At 41.2% G+C, this 25,769-nt stretch overlaps 1 protein-coding gene and 1 long non-coding RNA gene across 5 annotated transcripts in view; one reads left to right on the forward strand and one right to left on the reverse strand.

The window, feature by feature from the left end:
- The window catches only part of LOC147914356 (uncharacterized), a 1,093,764-nt gene that overhangs the window by 72,093 nt on the left and 995,902 nt on the right, over positions 1-25,769 (reverse strand). The window lies entirely within an intron of this gene.
- The window catches only part of RASEF (RAS and EF-hand domain containing), a 72,282-nt gene that overhangs the window by 42,865 nt on the left and 3,648 nt on the right, over positions 1-25,769 (forward strand). The window contains exons 5-16 of one of the 4 annotated variants that reach the window (XM_087444427.1): positions 1,275-1,352; positions 3,423-3,538; positions 5,622-5,690; positions 7,338-7,422; positions 8,372-8,460; positions 11,605-11,839; positions 12,137-12,274; positions 12,393-12,540; positions 13,819-13,900; positions 15,132-15,246; positions 19,042-19,161; positions 19,949-21,569. In XM_087444427.1, coding sequence (XP_087300553.1) covers positions 1,275-1,352; positions 3,423-3,538; positions 5,622-5,690; positions 7,338-7,422; positions 8,372-8,460; positions 11,605-11,839; positions 12,137-12,274; positions 12,393-12,540; positions 13,819-13,900; positions 15,132-15,246; positions 19,042-19,161; positions 19,949-19,990 — 1,317 coding nt within the window. In that variant the 3' untranslated portion in view covers positions 19,991-21,569. The other 3 variants (XM_004439613.3, XM_087444426.1, XM_087444425.1) reach the window with 3 other exon arrangements.

A 25,769-nucleotide genomic window follows, 5' to 3' on the forward strand; every position in this document is an offset into this window, starting at 1 on the left:
TGACTTTATAGTTTAGTAAGCTCTTTTTTATATTGTTTAAAATTTAATTCTCAAACTTTCTCTGACGATAATATAAATATCCTACTTTTACAGATGAGGGCACTGAGTTCCAGAGAGGTTAAATAACTTGTTCAAAGTCACACAGCTGATAAGTGATAGAGTTGTCTTACTCCATGGTTGGTGCTTTCTTATTTATTCCAGATTTCTGCCTGCTTGATAGGGTTGTTCTGTAAGAGAATAAGACATGATTTATGTGAGAGTACATTAAATACTGAAAAGAACTATGGAAAAGTTTACAAATTTATTATAGTTGCCATTACCTTATGCTATTGATTCTGAGAAACTGATTTTTTTCCCATAGTTGTTCTTCTCTGAAATTGGCATGCATCTTGAAATCAATGGCTCTTCTGAGTTACAGTCAGCCACGAGGCAGTCAGGACATAGTTGTGTGAAAACTTTCAGTTGATGCCATCTGGCAAGATGAAGAAAGTCAAGTGTCAAAGTACTTAGATTTTGACTTAGACTAGACTTGATGAAATATAGGATACGTTTTGATCAATGCATAAATATTCAATTAATGGAAACCCACAAATCCCCACCATTCCCAGGGGATGTAAGCTATTTATTGGAAAGACATTTTTTGTTGTCCATGCTATGGGTGCTCCTGAGCCAATTTAATCTGGAAATACCAATGAGTCAACCACCAAGCAAAGCTCTTCTGTGTATTTATATAGTTTTGTGTGCATATGTCTCTAGCTTCATATCATACTGAAATTTTGTTGATTTCAGTTATTTAATAAGCATTTTTTGAAAACACCCTGAAGAAAACATAGGTGCATCTGACCCTAACTCTTCTCTTAAAAATCTTTGACTCTGGTAGGAGAGGTGAGACATTCATAAGTAATTACAATACAGGAGAGAAAGTGGTAAGTGCGGGTCAAGTTCTAGGTGAATATGAAGGTCCAGACTCATATGCAACATAACTGAAATGGTGAGGATTGGATTGCTTAAGGGTTGAGTGGTTTCCAGAAATGGCTTTTTCATTGTTGCAAAGAAAATTCATTAAACAGTAAGACCCCCTTTTCAAAAATGTTTAAATTATTTAAAGCACATTTTCAAATCCTTATAGATTATATGTCGTTTAATGATTTCTAAAGTTATATAATGTTGAAAATTAAAGACTTCTAGAATTTCCGTATCCATATTCAAGGATATTCCTAGAATCAATTCAAAGTGGGTTTATAAACGCACAACTTTTATTTGCTCTTTTTCAGCTGGAAGAACAATCCAAACACCTAAGTCAAAAAGAAGATGTGGCTGCGTTAAAAAAACAAATTTATGATTTATCGATGGTGAGAATTACCTCTTCACTTACAGAAATATATTTCCTGTTAGACTACTGTTTCCTACGTATAATCATGCTATTCTTTCAGTGTTCCAGGAATAGAAGCTTACAGAGAAATTAATACTATAGTTAGAGAAAGTCTTGGAAATACCTTTGACCAAAGGTGTTATTTATGCAGGCTTTTCCCCTCAATGATACCTCATCTGTTGTGAATTCTTTTATTTATTTTTTATTCAGAGCAATATCGGCATGGCTGTTAATGCAGTTAACCCTGCATTCTTATGACATCAGCTCTGGTCTGCATCCCTGGCTTTGTAAATGAGGTATTATTGCCCTGTCCCTCCTCCGACTTTCCTCTTTCTGTCCCTTTTCTCTCTTCTGCGAACCATATCTTTAGTTTTTCTATTGCCAAAATGGATAACATTTACATTTTCTTTATTTTGTTTCCAGGTTGGTTCTAAAAGTTGAAAGCCAGTAACGGATATTTCCTTTATTATGACACCAAATATTCTCACTGCGGAGCCAAGCAGTGAGCTAGAATGAACTAGAATTGCATTTCTTTCTCTCCAGTCATTATCCCTGTGCCACTCAAAAGAGAGGGCTCCCAGCTTCATGGTCAAATGAATCTCCTTTATGTACCACTAGTTCCAGATTTTACCATATCTTAATTGGTTTTGTATGTGGATCATGACTTTCTTATAGAGTTGCTCGTTTTCTTGGATTTTCTGGTTGAGGTTTTGGTTTCTTGTGGTAAAAAGAAACTCTGCCATCTCCACGATATCACCGATACCTTACAGCTTCCTATTTATTCTTCTTGATGAACTTTGTGTTTTTTATCCTTGAAAATGTTAATTTTGGAGCCCATGAAGTTTCAGTTCTTACTGGACTGCTTGTTTTTTAAACTTGCTACCCATATCTTCTCTGGGAGTTTCTGATCATTTTAGGTAGCTGGTGTAGGAGTCCTGTGCAGCGGGTCAATAGATCTGTTTACTTCAAGGCCTCTCCCCTGAAAGAGTGTCTTCCTAGGAGCTTTGTGTGAAGCTGGCTGTCAGGCTGTGGGACCAGAAAGAGTGGGGTGTGGATATTCAGAGGGAAGCTTTAGTTTTCTCTCTACAAGTCGTTCTTTGTAAAGAGACAAGCCCTGTCTCAATGCCTTTGGAATAAACTCTGTCTGCTGTTCTTTGCTAGGGCAAGAGAGGGTATGGGCGCGAGTGTTTGGGGGGCGGGGTGCTTTAATATGCAAATTTAATCTCTATTTTCAGCCCCACTTCTCATTCTCACTCTCCAGGGTTGTGCCTGGCCAATTGCCTCCTCCTTTATTCTACAGCAGAACCTTCCACATGCATCTTCTGGACCTGCTTTTCTCCTTCTCTCTTCCCTTTGTGAGCACGTTGTCATCCAGTTTCTGTTTTCCAGAAATGTGTTTAAATCACTTGACTGCTGATGGGCCCCTCCTCCATTCTTTCAACTTTTATTGGTTTCTTTCCTTTGACATTTCATGTTAATGGGACCTCAAAAGGGAAAGAAGACAAATTCATGTGTTCAGTCCATCATCTTGAACCGAAGCCTCCAATGAATTCTTTTTTTATAGAAAAGTATAGAAATTTCCTAACCACGCTGGTTTATTTTTAAGTGCAAAACTTCAAAATGTTATATGATAGGATTTATTGTAAAAAAGTAGCTGGTCTACCTGGCAGTAGGCACTGTTAATTCCACAGAATGTCTATCAGTAGTTTTGTAGCTCTCATTAAGTAAAACATGTTTAAATGTTTGGTCTCAGTTAATCTGACAATAACATTTTAAAGGTACAGCATGATAAACTCTTGACTATTATAATTTGGCACCAGATGTCAAATAGTAAAAAAAGAACAACTTTGAGGATTTAGATTTTTGACATTTTCATACATTACAATAATTTCAAATTACTTTGAATTGATATTTAGTTCTTTGAACCAAGATATGAAGACTTGTGGAGGGCTGTGGGTGATGTGTGGGAAGGTTACACTACACTTTACTTCATTTCTCCCAGGTGGAAGAAACTCTGAATCTCACGACCCGCGCTGTTCTTTTTCTCTAGGAAAATCAGAAAGTTAAGAAAGATCTTTTAGAAGCACAGACAAGCATAGCTTTTCTTCAGAGTGAATTAGATGCTTTGAAAAGTGATTATGCTGATCAGAGTCTGAATTCTGAAAGGTATGAAACTTCACATTTTGTTTTTTAGTTTGAGTGGAATGTTTTCTTAGATGACCGTCCATGTCAATCAGGCTCAGCCGTATAATAATAAAGGGTTAGTTATTAACTTTGCTAAAATGTTCTTTGCTTTCTAAAGATTTTACTTTCAATATCAGATTTCCTAGTGATTTTTGTGTTTTTGATTTTATTAAACAAACAGATTAATTAGCTTAATTATTGGCTGTGTAGGACAGTGCAGGGCTTAATAAATGTTTGAATTAACTGGGAGCAGAAGAACAAACCGAAAGTGTCAAGCATGCAAATTAAAGTGCTTTGAAGGTAGGAATCTTGGTCATACACCATAAGAAAAGGGAACAGTAGACATCTTAGGTAAGTCAGTTTACTTTGCTTTAGTTTTGCAGTATGGTATTAGTAACATAAGACCTAACACACGCAGAGAGGCATGTACTCATATATGAGGGATATAAACATGGATATTTGTATAGGAACATGTAAATATCAAATGCATACATATGCATTTGTGTATGTATATATCCCCTAGTGCATGTACACTTGGGAAAAATATCTTGTCTTTTGTTTGTTTCCAAACTTCAATCAGAATTAAGGTCCTGTAATGGAAAGCAATGAGACATTTATTAAGTACTTCTGTATGCAGGGCCGTGAGCTAGATAAGGAGTTAAGAGTGTGGAGTATATAAAAGAGAAAAGATGTGGTCTCTGCTCTTGAGAACTTCAAATTTAGTTTGGAAAATAAAAATCTAAAAGGTATGGAGTTAAACAACATAAGAACTAAACAGTGTCAGAAACAATACCACCAGCAGTGTCACGGGTTGGGTTCATTGCCATGTGACTGCAGATGAAGTGTTCCTTTAGTTCAGAAGAGGTGAAGAACGTTACTAAAGAGGAGACACTAGAGGTGGGCTTGGGAGGAAGGATGGGTTGTGTGAGTCGGGGGAGCAGAGGTAGCATCAGCAGGTAAGGCAGGTAGCACTGCCGTCTGCCAGGCAATGTCCTTAGTACTTCACTAACATGAAGTCATTCACCCCACAGGATATCCTGTGAGATAGGTACCTTCATTATCCCCATTTCATAGACAGGAAAGAGAGTCTCAGAAATGTTCCATGTGCGGCAGAAACTGTGGAAGGGGCAAGAACATAGGAAAGGATAAGACTGGTTTGGGGAACAGTGGTCAGATCACAGACAGAAAAAGATATTTTGAATTAAAAGGCAAAAGTTAAAAAAAAATTAAAAAGTTTAAAAGTTTAAAAGCTAGTGTAAGGCTATGATGTAAGGGCCCAGAATTTTTGGCTAAGAGACTTAAATTTTTGTAGACAATTGGGAAGCTTTTAGCTTTATCATCAAGAGGGCGAATGGACAGGTTCTTAGACAAACTTGATAGCCTTAGAGTTTTTGGAAGCTAGTGATGGGGTTTGTGTGCTTAGAAATGGGGCTGGGGTCGAGTAGGGGCTGGAGGTGAGTGGCTACTGCTTTGAGTGGACATCCTGAGGAGCGGGCCAGGGCTTCGTAATAAAGCAACAGAGGAATCAGTGAGTGTGAATTTGTAGTGAACCGAGAGAGCCTGGTCCGTGGATTCCTCTGTGGTTTAGGGTGAGGAGAGAAGGGGCAAGGAGACGAGAAAACCACAGGAAAGGAGAAAATAGCTGGGGTTGGGATAGTATAAGGCTTGGAATGAGCAGAGAAGGGTCAGAGGTGAGAGTGAATTGGATTGAAGGGACTGGTACTGTGAGTGCCTGGGGGGAGGGTGCTTGGCAGAAGGTCAGGGTCATTCCCAGTACAGAGCCAGGTCAGTGGGGTGGGGATGGAAGAGCTGGTGGGGGTTGAGGGGGTGAGGTGGAGCAGAACCTTGCACAAGGAAGTGGAGGGGGTAGGTTTGCTTGTGGAGTGGCAGGACGAGGGGAGGCTGCTGACGGCACAGAGGAACCGAGCAGGAGCATGGTGAGATAGAATACTCTGCTCAAGGACACACATCTTTGACCAAGGTGAACAGGGGTCTGGGACAGTAGGTATAGGTAAGGGGGGCTGAACACCTAATTCTCATTCAAACATAAAATGTAATTTTACAGGGATCTGGAAATAATCCGAGAGTACACAGAAGATCGAAATAGTCTTGAGAGGCAAATTGAAATACTCCAGTAAGTTCTCATGTAAAATGCTCATTACATTTACATTCTACTTGTTCTTTGTTAATAAAACACTTGCCACGTATAACACGAGGTGCCATATTCTAAAGACGGGGTCACGGGTCCACACGTGTTTCTTCTCACCATGGTGCGTTCAGCATATACACTTAGCTTTCTGACGCTTCTAGTCCTAAATAAACTATTCAGATCCAGGGACTAGAGTATAATTCTCTAAAAGTCCTCGCAAGTCAGGTCCTATGTCCAGCGTGTCTTTATTGTAACTCTGTAAAGACTCACGGCTCTGACTTCAGTGTCTTCCTCTGCAGCTCAGCACACAGAGCTTGTCAGGCGTCCCACCCCATGGTTGTACATGTCATTGCACCAGGCGTACACGATCATTCTTTTGCAATTTATTGTGAGGGTTAGAAGTATATTTTTCTTAGGGTGTTTTTTTGAACCGTATTGGAACTATTATACCTGCTCTGTCAGTTTCACAACTGAGTTGCGGTAATTCCAGCCTCTGAGGGCCTTCCCCACGAAACCTGCCCCTGCCCCGCCCTTTCTCTCTTTTCTGCCCGTACAGTATTTTTTCTGGCTTCAGTTCCCCCAAATGAAGTAAGGTCAGGCTTGACAATTTTTTGTCACCATTTTTGGATGCTTATTAAGTCTCACCTGTAACAATTATAGAGTTGACAGATTATAGTAATCCTTTTCCTTCGTTCATTTATTCATTCAGCAGATTTTCATTCAGCACCTTTTATGAGTCAAGTATGCTGGGAGCTGAGGATAGAGTGGAAAGTAGGAGGAAAAAGTCTTTCTCCTCTTGGGGCTAGTCTAGGGGAAGAAGGCGGAAACTGATCAATAATTACAGAAATAAACACAAAATGCCAAGAGAGAGAGGTGGGACAAAGGGAAGGCACATGTCCCCCAATAGCATATAGTAGAGAGTTTTGTCAGACCAGAAGGTCCAGGAAGTCTTCCTGGTGGAAGCAATGATTGAGCTGAGATCTGAAGGATGAGTAGACCTTAAGTAGGGAAGGATCAGCCACTCTCTGAGGCAGAGGCTCTTTATTATCCTAATTTATGGGAGAGGTTGCTGAGACTCCCACAGGTTAAGTGACTTCCGTAGGCCATATGGAAAGTACGTGCCTGAGTTAGGTTTTGAACCCAGAGCCAACATTGGAGCCTTTAACTGGTACACGATAGTGCCTGGTGTGACAGCACCAGGCCATGAGTAGGATGCAGGGGTAGCCGGGAGAAAGAAGCGTGATATAACACATCACATCCACGCCTGGCTGGGACGCATGAGGGGGCGAGAGCATAGCACGTGGGGCTGGCCGTGGTCAGGTATTTAGGGAGCAGAGACCTGCAGGAAACCTATTCAAACAACTTCTCCCTAGGAGAAGTGGGTTCCACAGCATAGCTAGTTCCTTCCTCAAATGCCTTGAGACCTTTAAAGAGAGGTGATCCTTCAATTAAGTTGTAGTTCTAGTAATGAATTATGATCTCAGTTTACGAGGTTTGAAGGGAAGTGGTAGAAAGTTGCAGGAGGTGGTAATTCCGTGTTCTGAACATCACAGCCTGAAAAGGAGGTGGTGACGTTTACCCCCACTCATACTTTCCTTACCTATTTATTTGTTTTGTTTATTTACTCTGTAGAAAAGCCAACAGGAAACTGCATGACAGTAACGACGGCCTGAGGAGCGCTCTCGAAAACAGTTATAGCAAGTTCAACAGGTCCTTGGTATGTGACCAATTTCCTAACACGTTCTGTTCTCTCTTGTGGGAGAGTGTTGTGATGAAAATCTTGTGTTTTCTTAGAGGAGAATTTCCTGTAGATCCTTATAATAATAATAATAATAATAAGCTCTTCCATATGATATAAAGGAAGCAACAATTTTCCAAATTAAAAAATAAGTTACTTCTCTGTAGAAATAAATGCCTCGATGTTTATTAGCTCTTTTGTTAGTTGTTCTAAGAAACCAGAGAAAGATGTGACAGATTTACCTGTGTCCTGGGAGAGTTTATAAGGTAGTAGGGAGTTAAGATGTGCACGGATAACAATAATATAAGAAAAAGTGGGAAATCACACGGAGGCACAAATAAAATATTGACCAGTGGAGAGTAGGGAGAGGGTGCTTCTGGCTGAGGAGTGTGTTTAGACACATTGAGTATCCTTTGTGATAGAGATTATCAGAGAGGAGCCCTTGGGTTTTAAACCCTTCTACAGAAATGTAGAAAAGCTATGCCTTGTTTGGAATTTTGAGGACCTTCTCCAGAGTGCACATGCATAAAACCTCTCCTCCCAATTTGGGGCATCAGCTTCAAGTGTGGGGTCCAGTACCGAAGTTTTGGTGTGGACGAGTGAGTCACTAAGCCAAATTATGGTTTGAGAAGAGACAAATCCAAAGTAGTTGGTATTGCAGGGTCCTGGCAAATCTGGGGAACCGGGGTGCTCCTTTATTGTTCCTTTATGGCTTATGCAGTAGGGTTTGGACTTAAAATATGATGAGGGGAGGGTATTCTGGGCAGTTATCTTGTTGCAATTTTTCCCTTGATTTTCATGCTCACATTTGCTCATGTAGCATCCCAAACTTTCAATGATCTCAGACGTTAAATAGTGTGCTACAGTTTTAAAAAAATGTGTATATAATATTTACATGGAATAACAAAAGATTACTTATGTATTACAGCGCATAAATAATGTATCACCAGGAAATACACTTTGTAGAAGCAGTCTCAAATTTAATGGTCATTCTCCTCAACCTCTGGGCTATGACAGGTATGTTCACACCTACTTACTTTTTGTTTGAATTCAGGATCAAAGTTAAAAGGAAAGTAAATTTCCTTCAAGGTGAATTAAAATAATAGAATATATTTTGGGTACTAATTTCTATTTTCTACTATCTTATTTTAAATTTTAAATTTCTGAAGCAGGAAACGTGTAAAAATTAAAAGTAAAAATGTTTCAGAGAGGGCAGAGTGATTTCCTGAAGGTGTTGTTGTGACTTGGTTTTGTATGAACTCACCCTTACCTCATCCCCACTCCTGTCGTGTTTCTTAGAAGTGGACTCAGTAAGAGGTGTTTCAGGGAAAGCAGTGGACCCCAGTCTGTGATGTTGTGATATGTGTGGTATATGATGTTGAGACTCTTGACAGGATCTGTAAATGTTTCATAGCTCAGCATAATATGTAAGCTATGTTCAAGGCAAAGGAAACTTCCAAAACAAATAGAAATATGGCTAGTAGATGTTTGTGAGCTACTGTATTGAAGGAGTCAGAGAGGCTTACCAGAAGTGAGAATTTAGCTCTATTTTTAATCAAATGAAGTGAAATATTGGCCCTGCTGTAACTTGAGGTCCATCAATAAAAACTTAAAGATTACATGTGTGTGCATGTGTGTACATACACATGTGACCAGTGTTGTTACTTAACCAGGTAATTTTAGAGCATGTCAAAGGTTGAAAGGAGAAGTGAGTGCATAAACTAGATTTCCAGCTCTCTGTTTCTGATGCAACTTTCCAGTTCATGTTTGTTCCCTTCTCATTGGGGAACTTTTTCTAAAGAATAATGTACTTAATATCCTGGTGACAGCAAACTGGTCAGGTTTCCTTTCAGGAAGGTCTGGTAACCCAGGCTTATTAGTGATCACTTCTAAGAAAATTCTATCCAGGTATCAGATGTTTTTGTTGTTCACTGATTTGTGAAATAAAAAATTTTAATGGCTTATTGATTCATAGGCAGCTGGCTGCTCTGTTATTGAGAAATAGATAGTACTTTTTAAAAATGTGTGGGTGTGATGCCATTTTTCTGGGCTGATATTTAAGATCAGTTCTAAGCAAATGGGGGAAAGATACACAACTGAAAATTATTTCAGAAATGTCACCATGATTTATTTTTGAAAAGAGAGGGCGCCATGAATAAGGCTTATAAGTCCTGGACTACGAGCTCCTCAGCAGTAGGTTCTAAGGGACAAAGTCATCACGTCCCAGTGGCTCAGAGTGACGGGACTGTAGCACCCATGTGCTCGTGGCCTTGAACAGTGACTAGAGGGCCACCGTGGTCTGGAACCGATGTTCCTTTTTAGGAGGTCATTAGTTTGATATAAGAAGTTAACCTTTTATTTTCTTCTTGATGCTAATATAAAAACTTAAAAGTGTGTTGGACATGTAATTTTATGACTTCTGTGGCCTTATTAGATTTTAACTTCTGTATCTGTTTTGGTTTTGCAGTTTTTCTAAGAACTCTAACAAAATATAACTTGTTTTCTATTTTTATATATAAATTGTAATGAAATATTCTTCGGGCAGATAAGAATAGTTTACTTATAAAAGGGTATGTGTATAACTTGAGTTCGAGAAAGTCTGATCTGTACCTACATTTTTAATTTGGAGTCTAGATATTCATGGAGGTGATTTCTCAATTCAGGATTTTGCTTCTCCTTCATTCCTTATCAAAAATACAAATAGGTTAAAAATAATAAAGTTCTGTCCAGTAATGATGTGGAGCTGAAGTAGTTTGTAGTATATTCTAATGAGAATGGTTTCCTTAGGTTCCTTGCAGATTGACCTAAAATCACTTTCTGAAGGAGAATTTCATAAATGATGAAACAAACAAAAAAATGTACACACAAGCACAGCTAGGTAGATAGATTGACATATGGTATGAAATTCCTGGCCCAGGATCAAGACTTGATAATTGAGCAACATACTTGGAGAGAGTTTAGTGGTTAAATTACCTTTTTAGTTAATTTTAAACATTTGCTAATGGCACCAAAATATTTTTGACTTCTCGGATTTATATGGCTTATATTTGTATTGATCACCCTGTCTTTTCTAAGCATATCCATCTCTTATTATTTCTCATATCTGGAGACCTATGTGCCCCACCCATTCCCCCTTTCGGATGAGATCATGTGTGCCAAGTGGCCAGGATGGTGCCCAGTGTGTACTGGGAACTAAATAAGTTGTAGCCCTTGTTTTTATTTCAGTATAAACTTAGATTCTTATGAAAATCAAATGGAAAAGCGAAGGTGAATAGGAAAAATATGTGGTTTCTTTTGGTTCTCCTGTTTGCTCCCTCACTTAGAAAATGTTTGAGTTTCACAAATGGAAAGATCCATAGAAGTCAAGAGTTCTAGCCTTTATCTGAGGCACCTTGCTATGAAATCTCTCCCATAGGAGTCTTTTCAGACTATGTGTCAACACTTAGTGGCAGAAAACTCGTCTCATATGTCAAACCATTCCAGTACCACACATTTCTAATTGCCTGTCGTTTTCACCATGTTGATTAGAAAGACCACCCCCAGAAAAGTTTTACCAGTCACCCTTATTTTGTCTTGTGCAACCTGAGAGAATGTATTCTTCTTCTTCATGTGTCAGCTCTTTGAGGATTTGAAGAGAGAAACCATTGAGCCTCAAGCTGAGTACGTTAAACCATTTCTCACATCTGAGGGTTTTGAGTCTCCCGTTATCATAGTTGCCTTTCCTATCCAGGATCTCGGCATCCCTTTAAGTAAAAATGTTATCCAGAAATAGACAAACTGTTTAGAATATGGTCTGACCACATTAGAGTAAAAAAAGTTCACATGTTCTACATACATTTTTCTTAACACAACTTGAGATTGCATTTACATCCTGGGCTCTCTACTTCTTTTTGTGTCAGGAAATGAAGAAGGTGATTTAAAAAAAATAGCTTCATTTATTAAATGTTTTGAGTATCTTTATCTTAATTGACTGTTGCATAGAATGAACTGATACTGCTTTGAACATCTGATTTCCCCTGATGCTTAATCATGGACTACATTGTGGCTTTTGGCAACAGTGAGAATGTTGGCCTTCTCGATTCCATTGCTGTCCGAATGTTGCCTGTGTAGTCTTGAGCACCTCAAGCCCTCAGGTAGAGTGGTTTTCTCCTTTGTCACCAGGTCATCCCGCTCTTCCTACGTGGACGAGGACTGTGACTCGTTGGCCCTCTGTGATCCTATGCAGAGGAGGAACTGTGAGGTGGACAGCCTGCCTGAGAGCTGCTTTGACAGTGGCTTGTCTACCCTGAGAGATTCCAACGAGTATGATTCGGAGGTAGAGGACAAGCACCAGAGAGGCTTTCAGAGGTCGCACGGCACACAGGAGAGCTTCGGGGGTGACGCTTCAGACACAGATGTAAGCCCCCGAACTCGCTGCCCTCCTAGGCCTTAGCTTTCACAGAAACTTCTCATCCTGTCTGACTTCTGTCTGTCATGGGAATGTTTTAAAGGTTCTAAATATGAAGTCTAGTCAGTAGAATGTTTTTTCCCCCACCAAGTTAGGGAGAAACTCTCCTCAGTTGCAATTTGAGGCGACTCTATTCCATAACAGCATTGACTGTAGGTAGATTCAGCTGCATATTTGTCTAATCTGTCATGTGTATGTGTAATGAGAGAGTTTGTTTTTTAATGGCTGACTTTTTTTAAAAACCAGGTTCCTGATATAAGGGATGAAGAGACGTATGGTTCAGAAGATGTGGCTTCTGTCTTAGACTGGAAGCCCCAGGGGTCTGTTAGTGAGGGCAGCACTGTTAGTTCTTCAAGAAAGCCCATCCCAGCACTTTCAATGCAGGTAGGTAGTTTCCGAGACACTTTTATTTAGGATCACTGTTAATTTTTTTGTGCCATATAACTTATTAGGAAGAAAATTGGCACTACCTTTATCACCCACTGTGACTTTTTTCCCCTAGACAGACATGGTGGATGATAACTATAAATCTTCCAGTTCACAGAAGGCTTACAAGATTGTGCTTGCTGGGGACGCGGCAGTGGGGAAGTCTAGTTTCCTCATGAGACTTTGCAAGAATGAATTTCGAGGAAATACAAGTGCCACCCTGGGTATGGTTCCTTTTTCAGTTGATAATGGGAAAATGACTTTCTTTAGCTTGCTTTTATTTTCTTTAGGGATTATTTACACAGATCTCTCTCCTTCTCTCTCTCTGTATACATATGTATTTATAGGGGTGTGTGTGTGTGTGTGTCCTTGTCTATAGAATAGTCTTCGTCTGTTTTGGCTAAGGCCCAACTTTGGGAAAGGAAGACTGGCAAAGGACAGAGGTATCTTCTTACTTAGACGGTGAGATCAACCAAACCAAGTTTAGAGCCTGAGATGACAGATTCATTTATTCAGCAGACAGTTCCTGAGTCCTTCTGTGAGCCAGAGACTGTTGTAGGCGCTAAGGATACACGATGAACAAAGCCGACTAAGTCGCAGCCACAAGGAACTTACATCACAAAGGAGGGAAATGGATGAAAAAACAAATTAAAAAATATGAGGTTTGGGGTTTGGGGAGAGGAGCAGTTTATGCAGGGTGGCCAGGGGAAGGCTTTCTGATCAGGTGTCATTTGGTGTTGATAAAGTGACATTATTGACAGCCAGTTTGTCATTATGGTCAAAATCAAAGGCAGATGTGTGCTCCCTGCCCCCTTCACAACAAACACATGAGTAATACCTCTCAGAACAAGGAAAGAAGTAGTGTCCTGATTTCCCAAATTTGCATAATAATCAGTAAAAGGAGTTGAAGATATGCAAATGATCATTTATTTTTCTTCTTCTTCTAAAGAGTTCTTATTTTGTTAACCAGGAATGTTAGAACAGATTGATTACCCTCTTCACAATGGGTGTCTTTGTAAATTTATGGTTCTATTATATCCTTCAAGATAACCAAGCTGAAAGTTCACTTCAGTTTGATTCAAAGAAAGACTACAGTATGTGGTTCAGTTGCTGCAGGGCATGGCATATATACATGTACATACCCATATACACGCATATACACATACACACATTTACGTCATTTACGTGCATGCACACACACACGCACAGATACAATCGAGTTCATCTAACTACATGAGCAAATAGAACATAGATTTTCCTTCTGTGCATAGATGAAGTCCTTCCCCAAGTCAGCTGACCTGCAGACGGTGCATCTGGGTGCACGTGTGTTGTCTGACTCAAATTAGTCTGTGCAGGTCACTCTCCATGAAGGCCGTGCTCATTCCTCTCTGCCTTGCTGAGCTTTGGCTTGTTGGCTTTTGTGTCATCTAAGAGGGCTTGAAAATGAAACCAATGGCATTACTCACATCGTGTTCTCTGCCATCTCGTATGTTCCTTTTCAGGAGTCGATTTTCAAATGAAAACTCTCATTGTAGACGGAGAGCGAACAGTTCTGCAGCTCTGGGATACGGCTGGTCAGGAGAGGCAAGTGCTCTTCGTGATGCTTTGGGCACTGTTTAGGTTTGCACAGACAGGCCCTGGAGGACGCTTGGTGTTTTTTATACTCATAATTACATAATTACAATTTACTAGATATAATTAGATAGTATATTAGAATTTCAAGAATGCTTGCTTTTTGCCACATCCTTCACTTATTTATCAGTTGTGCTAGAAGAAGATCTTTAAGCTTCCTTTGAACTGGTGTTCACTTGGGAAAAACTTGTTTCCTAACAAGAGAATTCAGTTGAGGCCACACTCCCCAGTTCAGTGGCAGTGTGAGGAGCGCCTTAGCTGGGGCACAATAAAAGATGGAGAAGAGGACCCATCAGCCCCCCTGGGTTCAAGGGCAGAGGCACAAACTGAATAGCAGACTCGCATCTGGGGACAGTATCTTATCTTGCTTTCATTGCCAATGACCAGAAGCATTTAAGCATAGGTTATCTAATTCTTTGGGAACAGAATCTCCCCAGTTGTTCAACAAATAAGCATGGGGCGCCAGCCCACCTCTGTACCAGACAGCAGTCAGGGTGCTAAGATTCAACAGTGGACAGACGCAAATACCTGCCCACAGGGAGCTTATATTCTCTAGCAGACTGGGAGTTTCAACAGTTAATAAATACCTGTGATTGACATGGCCCTATTGAAGATACTATAAAATACAGCAGTTGGTTTAGAGTTAGGACATTTATGTTGAGGTCTGCTCTTCCCCCAGGGAACCCCCCACAGCCGGGTGTATGTAAAGGCTCTGGCACGTTGTGGTGGTTCACGGTGTTAGTTCTTCTTCCACCCACCTGTAATACTCCCCACCCACCGCCCAAAACATAATTTTTCTCTAACGTGCATCTCCTTCCATCTTTCTCTGTGTCCCACACATGCGTTCTGGTAGCCTCTGCTGAGGCTAAAGTTTTTAGAAATTATTCTCTCAACCTTGTCCTGGTTGTGCTTTGGGGTTTGTAGACTTTTTGGGCATTGTTTGGTAGAGAAAATGATTCGCTTGTTAAATCAGTAGCCCAGATTCTCATCCTGTTACCTTTCACTGGGTCCTTCTAGGCCTCGGACATGGCTATTTCACACTAAGATGTTGCCATTAGAGTCTTCTAAATCAGGGGTTGTTTTAGAAGATGAAAAGAAGCGAGCATAAAAGAGATGACGAATGAGGCAGCACCAAACTGACTGACTCATTAGACCGTCACTTACGTGCCTTTCTCTTTTCCAGATTCAGAAGTATTGCCAAGTCTTACTTCAGAAGAGCAGATGGTGTTTTGCTGCTGTACGATGTTACGTGTGAGAAAAGCTTCCTTAATGTCCGAGAATGGGTAGATATGATTGAGGTAAGAAATCAAAACAGAGACACAAAATTACATGGGGGAGTTATCGGCCGACTTGGAAAATGCTCTTTCTCTTCTTAGTGGAAATGGACAATTGGAAACCATTGATCCCAGCTCTCAGGAGGAACTGGATGTCAGGGCAGAGTTCCCGATGGCACTTGGCAGTATTGGTCTCTTCCGCAGTAGCTGAGCAAGTTCCCGCGGAGCCAAGGATGCTGCTAAAGGGAGCTTCTGGGAATAAAACTTCTGGGTTTTCTTACAGATAAAATCAGAACCCCGTTGAAAGCAAGTGAAAAGCAGCAGCTCTTACAAACAAGGGGGTGGTGTGGCGGGGGTGTAGTGCAGTTAGATTCGGGTAGAGGCTTCCGCAATGTGTGCTGGAAGCGCAGGGGAAACACCACCCGAGTGTGAGCAGGTGCCGGGCCCACATTCTATAGCAGCTGTCTTCTCAACCTTATTCTGGAAGTGATTTGAGTCTTTACACATCCCAAGGTACCACTGAGATACCAGTTGGTATTTTAAACATGAATAGTAACATCTGTGCTTTCTTTTCGTTAAATTTCTTTTAGTCTTTCACCTGAGGAGTTTTCACATCCTTTGGTTTCATTGTAAATAATTTTTTTTTTTTTTTTTTTAAAGATTTTATTTATTTTATTTTTTCCCCCCAAAGCCCCAGTGGATAGTTGTATGTCGTAGCTGCACATCCTTCTAGTTGCTGTATGCGGGACTCGGCCTCAGGATGAACGGAGAAGTGGTGCCTCGATGCGCACCCGGGATCCGAACCCGGGCCGCCAGCATCGCAGCGCGCGCACTTAACCGCCAAGCCACAGGGCCGGCCCATCATTGTAAATAATTTTTAAAAGTAGGAAATAGTTTAGACCACAGTTAGTATGCTACCAGCAGATATTAATCAACATAAAACTACAGTTCAAGCTATGGTTCAGCATACTCTCTTGGAAAAAAAATCAAAACTAGTGGCTAATACAATTTTTCAAGTAATTCTATTAACTTTAATTTTTAACAGGCATTAAGTACAGTGGTGGCAAAACAGAGAACTGATTGCCATCTGATCACAAGTTAGCCTCTAGGTTCTTCAGCTGGGCCTATTTCATACGCTGTGAAAAAACCAGAATTAATGTTCTCTTTCTAACTAAAGAAGTGATAGAAGAAATGACTGATTGCAATTGGCTATATGACTTAGGCAATGATAAATAAATGTGTATTTTGTTCAACTGAAATATCATGATGTAAAATTATTATAAATACAATGAAAGTGTGTTGACATTTTTGTAATATTTTTATTTCACAAAACTTTCTACATGTTGTATTCATCTCCGTAACACATCTGAGAAAGGAAATAAGAAATGTAATGTCATCCTCACTTTTATGGGAAAACTGAGGCATAGAAAGTGTATGACACTGGCTTATACTCGTTTAGAGGCTGGAAGTGGAAGAGGGAATTGGACCTCCTGATTCAACACTGGTAGCTTCTTTGATAAAGCACATAAAGTGAGCAGATTAAGAAAAAATGCTTTTGATGTCAACAAAGAATTTCCAAGGTACAGTTAGTGCATAGAGGAGAGGCATCTACTCAGGGGAACAAATGGACCTCCCCAGGAGAGACCAATGAGTTCAGAGAATAACGCATAATCCCAACTAACTCATATACACAGATATTGAAAATCTATGGCAAAACTTGTTATTATTGAAACTATTTGCCTTAGTCTTCAGATTAAGTCTTTGGATTATGCTCAAGAAAAGAAGGCACACTGTGCTCAGCCATGGTGTTGAAATAGCCCTTAGTGACCAGCCATGGCATGTGTCAGGAGTCCCACTGTCATAATTTGCTAAGCACCTGCACACGGTAAGTGACCTTTTCAGCTATTCTTATCACCTTCCATAGGGTCTGAAAAGGAAGAAAACTGTATTCAAGATGAATTCTTGAATTTTTTATGGAGAAAAATTAAATACCACTTGGCATTTGACTTTCCCCTTAGAAAAAAATGGACACAATGAACCTTTGCCGTGGCTCACCCTTTCTAATTTGAGGATTCTATAGGCATAATTTATATGGCCACATTAGTGAGGGTAGAAGCTAATGGTGTGATCGTAGAGATAGGCCAGAGGATTGAGAAGCAGTAGAATGTCCGTGGTGAATGGACCCTCTGCATTAATAATTAATACACTTTGAAAACCATTGGCTTTCAAAATCTTGTAATAAAATTATGGATAAAATAAGATTATGGCCATTTACTTACCCATCATGAATAATTTATTGATTATTTGGGTAAAAGTTGAATGAAGACACTTGAGATGTGAGATCTCTTCCCAACTTTTACACATTCAGAAATATTTCGGGGTACCTACCCTGTGCATGGACTGTTCTAGGGCTTGTGGTATATCCATTAATAAATCGAAGAGCCCTGTCCTTATGCAGCTTGTACTCTAGTGGGGGAGACATAACAAGCAACAAACGTAAATGAAATAAGTAAATAGAATGATAGGAATGTTATAGAAAGAAGAAGAGGGTAGGGAAAGGACCCTCACCAGAAGGGTCAAGACTGGAAGGAGATGCAGTATTTACCTGCATGACTGTGGGAAGCCATTTGGACGCTCGGGATGCTTGGCTTCCTTAAGCAAATGTTTGATTAATGGCTCTCGAATGATGCCCCCTTGGCTCCTGAGCAGTTTGCCAAAGAACACAGTGAATTAACACGTTAATGGTGGGGTGTCTAGATTTGGGGAGGGCCTTTCATTCCCTTCTCCCTTTTGCTTTTCCTACACTCTGGTGCCTTCGATCAGAGGAAAATGGTCAGAATAGAAAGGAAGTCAAATATAATCTCATTATTTTTAAGGCTCGTTTCTTGAGCCTGTGTCAGGGATAGCACCAGACTGAATGAGCACCCGGTCTCTTCGGGTGCTGTGAAGAGTGATTTCCCCATGTCTTTGTCAGGGCTGCTGCTTCTCTTGTTTAAGAACCAGAAACCTGTTTTTCTGTGCTAGTTGGGTTATCTTCTTTTGTTCTCATCATAGCCTGCTGAGGAGGGATGTGCCCTTACTACACCCTTCATTTTACAGATAGGGAAACTGAGGCAGAAACATGCAGAGACTTGCCTGGTTTCACGCAGCCCGTGAGTGGTCAGGTGGGGGAGGGGCGGGTCTCTGACAGCTCTGCCTGTCACATCTCACAGTCCATCCCTAGCTCCACTGTGCGTGCGGGGACGGTGTGGCAGTGTGCATGTGAGATTTGGGAGCATTATCCTCAGAATCCGTTACTTTGGATGATCAGTAATTGACTCCTCATAAGAAAATGTCGACCTTGAGGACTTGCATGTTTTGCTTTTGTTGTAGAGCAGATAGCAGTAAGTGTGGAACTTTCAAGCTCCATTTTTGTCCCGTTATTGCTGAGGGATTACTTGTGTGTTTTGTTTCTGGGATCATGAAGTGGACTTGTAATCACTGTTGTTTGGAGTGAAAGTTGTAGAAAATTATGTGGCACCACGGCCAGATTTGATTCTGTGGTCATGCTTCCAGAGTTTATGTGGGTTTGTGTGGTAGGAAGGGTGATGGAGTCAGACTCTGGCCCTTACAAGTTCTCGTTTAACCTCTCTGAATTTATGTTCTCACCTGTCAGTGGGAAAAAGTTGGGTTCTTTTTAGAGACTTTGAGGTTTAAAGATATTATCTATATGTCATGTGGCACCCAAGGGGCATTTGGAAAATGAGAGCTGCTGCTGTTGTTGTTGTAACTTGTCCGATGTTTGATGCATGCACGATTTGTCTCTTTTCTTTGTGGTAGGATGCAACCCATGAGAGCATTCCTATCATGTTGGTAGGAAACAAGGCTGATCTTCGTGACACTGCTGCCGCAGAGGGACAAAAATGTGTCCCAGGATACTTTGGAGAAAAACTGGCCATGGTAAGAGTGAGAGTGGGTCCCATTGCGATAGACCCTAGGAGATCACTGGCTCGGAGTCAGTGGCCTTTCGCTTTTGTCTGCCTTTGCCGTTTGATGGGCTTCTGGCCTTCTCATCCAGGCAGAACTCCCAGTGGCCCCTCCCCCACCCTTTCGTGACTATAAGTAATTGCACTAAGGATTAAATCCCTCATAGAGGTAAAATGATCATTACCCCATTGAGGAACATTGACAGAGAGGAGCCAGAATTATCCCGTCTTCCTCCTCACTCACCTGGTTCCTGGAATCCTTCTCTAGTCCTGGAATCCAGGTGAAGGAAAAAGAATGAGTGTCCTGTTTAGAAACAATGGGTTTGGTTCCAGCAGGTTACTATGCCAAGGAGTAGAAGAAGATGCAGTGTCACCTGGGTGGAAGAGAATCGGAAGACTTGTTGTTTTCACTAAAATTTATGCTTAGTTGTCTACAATTGTTTTTGGGTTTGCTTTTGTATAGAGGCTGGAGCTCATTCCTGTCCAGATTATTATTGTGGGCAGTGTTTATTCTCCCATTATTGTCATTGTGTCAGGATGCTACGTGGCCCTCTTATGACTTGTCTTACCCGAACAAGGCATCAGATGTTCCTGGGGTCGAATGAGAGTTCATACCATGACGGTCCGCTTTGATGTTGCTGTCATTGTTGTCTGTGTGAGCGCTGTGAAGTGCCTGCTGTGTAGCATATACCTGTGAACTTTAAAAAGAAGCTTCAGTTTCACTATTTAAGTTGGAAATTTTTTCTTGCTTTAAATTTTAGAACTGTGAACCAAATGGGATGAACGTCAAAACGAGGCAATGAAATACGGAAGAAATTCATTCAACACGTATTTAATCTTATCCACCATGTGACAAGCACTTCATTGTGTGCTGAGCGAAGAGTAGAGAACAAAACAGATAGTCCTTGTCCCCACGTAGTTTATGGTCTGGGGGAGACAGACATTAAGCCCATGTGATACACTTCCTGGACTCTGTCCCACATGCCCCCTTAGAGATCTCATAACTCCTGGCCGCATGCCAGATCTATTCCATCCTCATGATTTCTGAGTTCCTGAGGCTTGCTTACTCATGGATCTCATGACGTCTACCCTCCTGCATCCTCAAAGGCATCATCTATTTCACTCTGTAACATCCTGGCTGTAGAACTCAGCAGCAGCACTACCTGTTTCTACTAGAAATGTGTTCACTTTGTGATTTTTGTAGGTTGTCTATGGATTCGGGGGCTCATAAGTAAAGGTCCCACTGTAGAGTCTTTCCTCATTGTCTGGTTCTTCTCTGTCTCCCTGCTCCAGAGAAGCCCTCACATCCTCCCCTCGTCCCACAGAGGCCTGCTTAACCGACACCCAGGCCCACAGTACATGTAGTTCCCTTTTCTAAGGGAAATTGTCTCCGGCTTATTAGAGAAAGATACACAAAAATAACTTCATCACTTACAGTTGTGGCAAGTACTATGCAGGAAAAATACTGGTGGCTATGAGGTTTTATAATAGGAAGACCTAATAGCGACTTTGCAGGGTTAGAAAACACTTAATGTTAACTTCAAGGGAGGATTACCTAAAAATCCAAAAGGAAGGTAGGAGTCAGCCTGGAGAAGAGGGTTGATAGGGGTAGGGGGTAATCTAGGTAATGGGAACAGCAGGTGCAAAGGTCGTGAGGTGGGAGGGAGTTTGGAGCGTTGGAGAAAGAGAAGGAAAGTCCAGGTAACTGGAGCATTGTGAGTGAGGGAGAATGGTGGCAGGTAAAGCTGGGAGGTTGTCTGGGGCCACATACAAGCTAGGCCTTGTCGGCCATGGTAAAGCATTTGACCATTGCTTGAAGAGGAACGGGATGCATTGAAAGATTAGAAGCAGGAGAGTGGTATGATCAGTGATCACATACATATCCACTGGGAGGTTGGATAATAGAGGACTAGAAAATGTCTATTGGCTTTAGCAACATACAGGCTGCTGAATCTTGATGGGAAGAGATGATAGTGTGAAGGAGGATGTGTGTTAGCTGCTGGCCAAAAAGAGATGTACTTTTGATGGACAATTTAATTCATGAGTGGTTATCATAAGCTGTCACTTTTATCTCTCAAATTATCTGATAGAGAACATTTGGTAGCATTTGGTAGCACTGTTGGAAATAAGAACCTTAAAACATGAAATTTTGTATTGTACTTTTTTTAATGCAAAATAAAAATCTTCTGACTAGGAACTGTTCCTGGAATAATGAGGCTCAAACTAGTCATTTTTTTTTAAATACTGAAACTCTGAATCCAGTTTCCTAGGTATTAGTCACTCTTAGAATACTCAACAAGAAAATATTTTTATTTTATTTATTGATTTTAAAAGCTATCATTGCAGGAAACTTAAATAAAGCCTTTATTTAATTGTGTGTATTTCTTTTCTACAGACCTACGGGGCATTATTCTGTGAAACAAGTGCCAAAGATGGTTCAAATGTAGTGGAAGCTGTTCTCCATCTTGCTCGGTAAAATTTTGCTTTGTATTTGGAAAACTGAACGTAGGGTTGACTTTTCACTTAGTTGGTGAATATGTCAAATTTCATGACCATAGCATGCATGTACCTTGGAAAACACCGTGATGTCTTTCCTTAGTGGTTAGAGAAACAATTAAACATGGATTTTACAAAAACTGGTAACACTGCTTGTTCCCTGTGAACACTGGCAAAATACCTTTACTGCCAAACAAAGCAGATGCAGCTGGGGTGTCGCTGACATTTCTGCAAAATGTCACCACAAAGCTAATAGTTGATTTGTATGAATCATTTCCAGGAACCAGATTTTAAACACAAGAGACTATTGTGAATATAACCATCTATTATGACGTTTTCTGAGGTAAAGGGAAAAAAAAACTCAACAAAGCAAATTGTATATCATGCCAGTGGGGAGCACGTTGTTAAAATTATTACCCAGGTAATTATTAAGCGAAAGCAATGGTGTTAATAATAAATGATATTTGGGATGTAGATTAGAATGAAAATTGCATCATTGGAGAAGTTGGATATAAATGTGAGTGTTTTAATCCTTGGAGTATTCTTAGGAAATAACATTATCTGTTAGATTTATCTCTTCTGCCTAGCTTTCTGCCGCAAATGAAAAGATGATTCTTTACTGGCCTAAAGAGATTAAATATCCAAAAAAAAAAAAAAAAAGAAAGAAAACATCAAAATGTGTTAACAAAATCCAGCCAATGATCTCTAATTGCTGATAAAGCAAAAACATAATTTTAGGCATATGGTTCTTTTCCTGATCATTTGTGATGTTTTACAAGAATCTTAACTTTAGTATGATAAGTGGCCTGTTCTGCTACTATATATTGACAATGAAAATACTTTGCAGTGTTTTAAAATGCTGCTTTTCTGTTAATGACTTGGTGTTCCTAGTGCTTCCAGAATAGAATTCTGTGAGTAGAATGCTTGGACTGGGCCTTGGAGAGACGGTGGCCCTCTCCTGAGAGTCAGGAAACAGGCCCAGGTCTTCAGGTGGCCTGCTTGGCAGATGCCTTGGGCTGGAACTCAGCCTTTGAACATTGTCTCCTTTGACATCAGTCCCAGAGAGAGCCGTCTCCCCCACCACACTGGAAATCATCTTTGTTTAAAGCCAAAACAGTGCACACTATGAGTGTGACTTAAAACAGGTAGAAAAGAGGCAAACGTTTAAACTTGTGTAGATTCAAGTGAATTCCATGTTTTTTGTCTGTGGTTAGTAGGAGAATCATGGGCTAATATCACATTTGTCAAATGAGAGCCAGAGTCAAACCTTCATAAGTTGGGTGAAATAATAGATTCCATGCACCTTTGAGTACGTAAGGAACACCAGCCATTTTGGCCAAACAAGAGGGGAAGATTCAGTGAAATGCCCTGAAGATGGAATAGTTGCTGAATTGATAGGTGTATTGACTTTTTCATGTGGTCGTGTTCGTGTTTCATTAAAATGTACCTGAGGATTCCTGGATGGAAGGGATGTGCCTGCTGAGGCAGGTGGGCATGGGGAGGACCTGCAGATCTTCAGAGTGGTTGGGCCCAAGCTGGACAGGAGGTGGGTGGGGCCTTAACCTGAGGCAGTGGGGGTGCTGCATTGCTGCTCTAGCCGAGCAGGAAGGGGTGCCGCAGGCCAGGCCCTGTACGTGGTCACGGCTGCTGCCCAGCATGTTGGAGGATGTGGTGTCAGGAGGCTCGCTGTCCAATCCGAAACCTACCCCTGAATAGCCGTGGAGTCTTGAACAAGTCCCTGTCCTCCTTTAGGCGTCTCTAATCTGTGAAATGAGGGAGAGGGCTGAGAAAATGACCTCTAAGGTCCTCTCTGGTTCTGACAGTGTGTGATTCTATATATAACAGTCTGTATACTCCACTGAGTAACATAGTCACTATTTAATGCTGAGTCGTCTTATGGGGTCATATTAAATGACTCCAAATTGCTGCGTCACACCCAGAGTGCAGATCTTTCCTCTTTATTGTATCATAAAGATGGGAGAGGCCCTCACCACCTGTGCCGTTCTCCCCATCTGCTGCTGCCCGGCATGCTGAGCCACAGCTGGAGCACAGGCTGGTGTTCGATTACTTAAAACACCTGTGCACAAACACCTGTGCACAAAGGCATTTTGATGATAAGGCCACTTCTTGTAAATCACTTATCAAGGAGTTTTTTTATTGCTGTTATTGCATTATGGCCTGGTTTGAGGCCTCTAGTATAGTTATGTTAGTGATAAGTATGAAAATTATAAATAAAGCAGAGAGGTAAAGACTTTAATTTGCTTTCTACTCTGCCTTCAAGTTTGTTTGTCAAAGTACCTAAGACTTAAATGAAAATGATATAGTCTCCAAAGTGAAATTGTCATTTAAAAAAGTTTCCCAGCCTTTAGAAAGTTACATATAATGCAAAACGTGTCAGTTCTGGATTTAGATCTGGTGATTCCCAGCACAGGCCCTTTCACCCCATGTCATGTCTCGGAACTTGAACTAGAAGAGTTTGTGGATTTGCACTGCCTGAAACAGAATTCATTTTGGAAGGGAGGCTGTAAATGTCTGGATAACGATCTGAACTACTCTGCTTTTTCTTGGAAAACCTCTCTATCCCAGGAGAAGTTCCTCCTAGAAATGCAGTTTCCCTATAGTTCCTTTTTTTTTTTTTTTTTTTTTGTGAGGAGGATCAGCCCTGAGCTAACATCTGCCAATCCTCCTCTTTTTGCTGAGGAAGACTGGCCCTGGGCTAACATCCATGCCCACCTTCCTCCACTTTATATGGGACGCCGCCACAGCATGGCTTGCCAAGCGGTGCGTTGGTGCGTGCCCGGGATCCGAACCGGCGAACCCCAGGCCACCACAGCAGAGCGCGCACACCCAACCACTTGAGCCACTGGGCCAGCCCCTCCCTATAGTTCTGATAGCACATCTGTCACAACCAGTGTCCGTTGGTAAGTAAATCTGCCGTCACGAGAACCACAGGCTTTACACATTCTGCAACAGATTCAAGTTCAACAGGCATTTAATTGATCAGTGGCCGGATATTTGAGAAAAACATAAAAAGCTCGAGCTGATATGTCAGCTCAGCCCGAGAGCCGAGCCCATTGGATGTGAATCCGTCCATAAGACTGAGTCATTAAAATGCAGCTGCTAAGGATGTGGTAGTTTTTGGTGAGGTAATTTAATTTTCCCAGCCTTAAACCTGTTTTAGAGGTGGGGAATTTTATCTTTCTGATTTCCTTAAAGTGGGATATGCCTGCATTTTTTGGTGGATTAAAGAAATTGAGGGCCAGATGAAAGATGTGGGTATCTATTTTCCCCCCTTAATGTTTGCTTTCAGGTTCAGTAATGTCTGCAGTATTATGAGCTCTTAGCATGTGAAAGCCCCTCATTGGGTTCCAGAGAGCTAGCAAGGGAATACAAGCTGTGCAGTTTAACACTGGTCAAGAAACATGACCAGGCAGCCATATGAAATGTAGTTGATAGAGGCCACTGCACCTCCCAGAAGGGAGAGATGTGAGGATGCTATGACTGATAAGAAAATTGAGATCTAGAATGCTCAATCAACTTGCTCTAAGTGACGCAGCTTCTAAGTGGCAAAGCTGGGGGTGGCACAAGCTCCATCTCCTGTTGGGGGTGCACCAGGCACTGACAAGGGAGGGCAGAATTGTTTGGGGCCATCTTGGGGAGCTGTCTCCGCAGAGATTGTCATTCAGCTTATCCAAGGTGGGATTTAGGATCTGCATATTTCACAAGCATCCCCAGGGCTACACTGGGAAGGACACTTCCCTAGGGGCTTTTCGTAAGATCACGGAGATCTCTCAGTGTGGCCTCTAGCGGTTAATTCTAAAAGTAATTTAGGAAGAGGCAAAAGGAAGATTTTTTTTTTTTTTGCTGGATTTTAACCATTCATTGTTATCTCCACGATCAGGTATAATTAAAGAGTGGCTATAAAGTCATGATTGCTTTTGCTAAGGTCAGCAAGTATTAGTTGGGGATGGAAGCCAGGTTCCAGAGTGTTAAGGAGTAAGCTGTGCACGTGGCAGACTACAGAGCATCCTGAACCACAGGAGAGAGCAAGAGTAGGCTGTGTGTGTGCATATGCACAGGTGCATG

The sequence above is a fragment of the Ceratotherium simum genome, chromosome 20 (genome assembly GCF_057802395.1).
Source record: "Ceratotherium simum simum isolate JZ-2026a chromosome 20, ASM5780239v1, whole genome shotgun sequence".
In the NCBI taxonomy this organism is placed as follows: domain Eukaryota; kingdom Metazoa; phylum Chordata; class Mammalia; order Perissodactyla; family Rhinocerotidae; genus Ceratotherium; species Ceratotherium simum.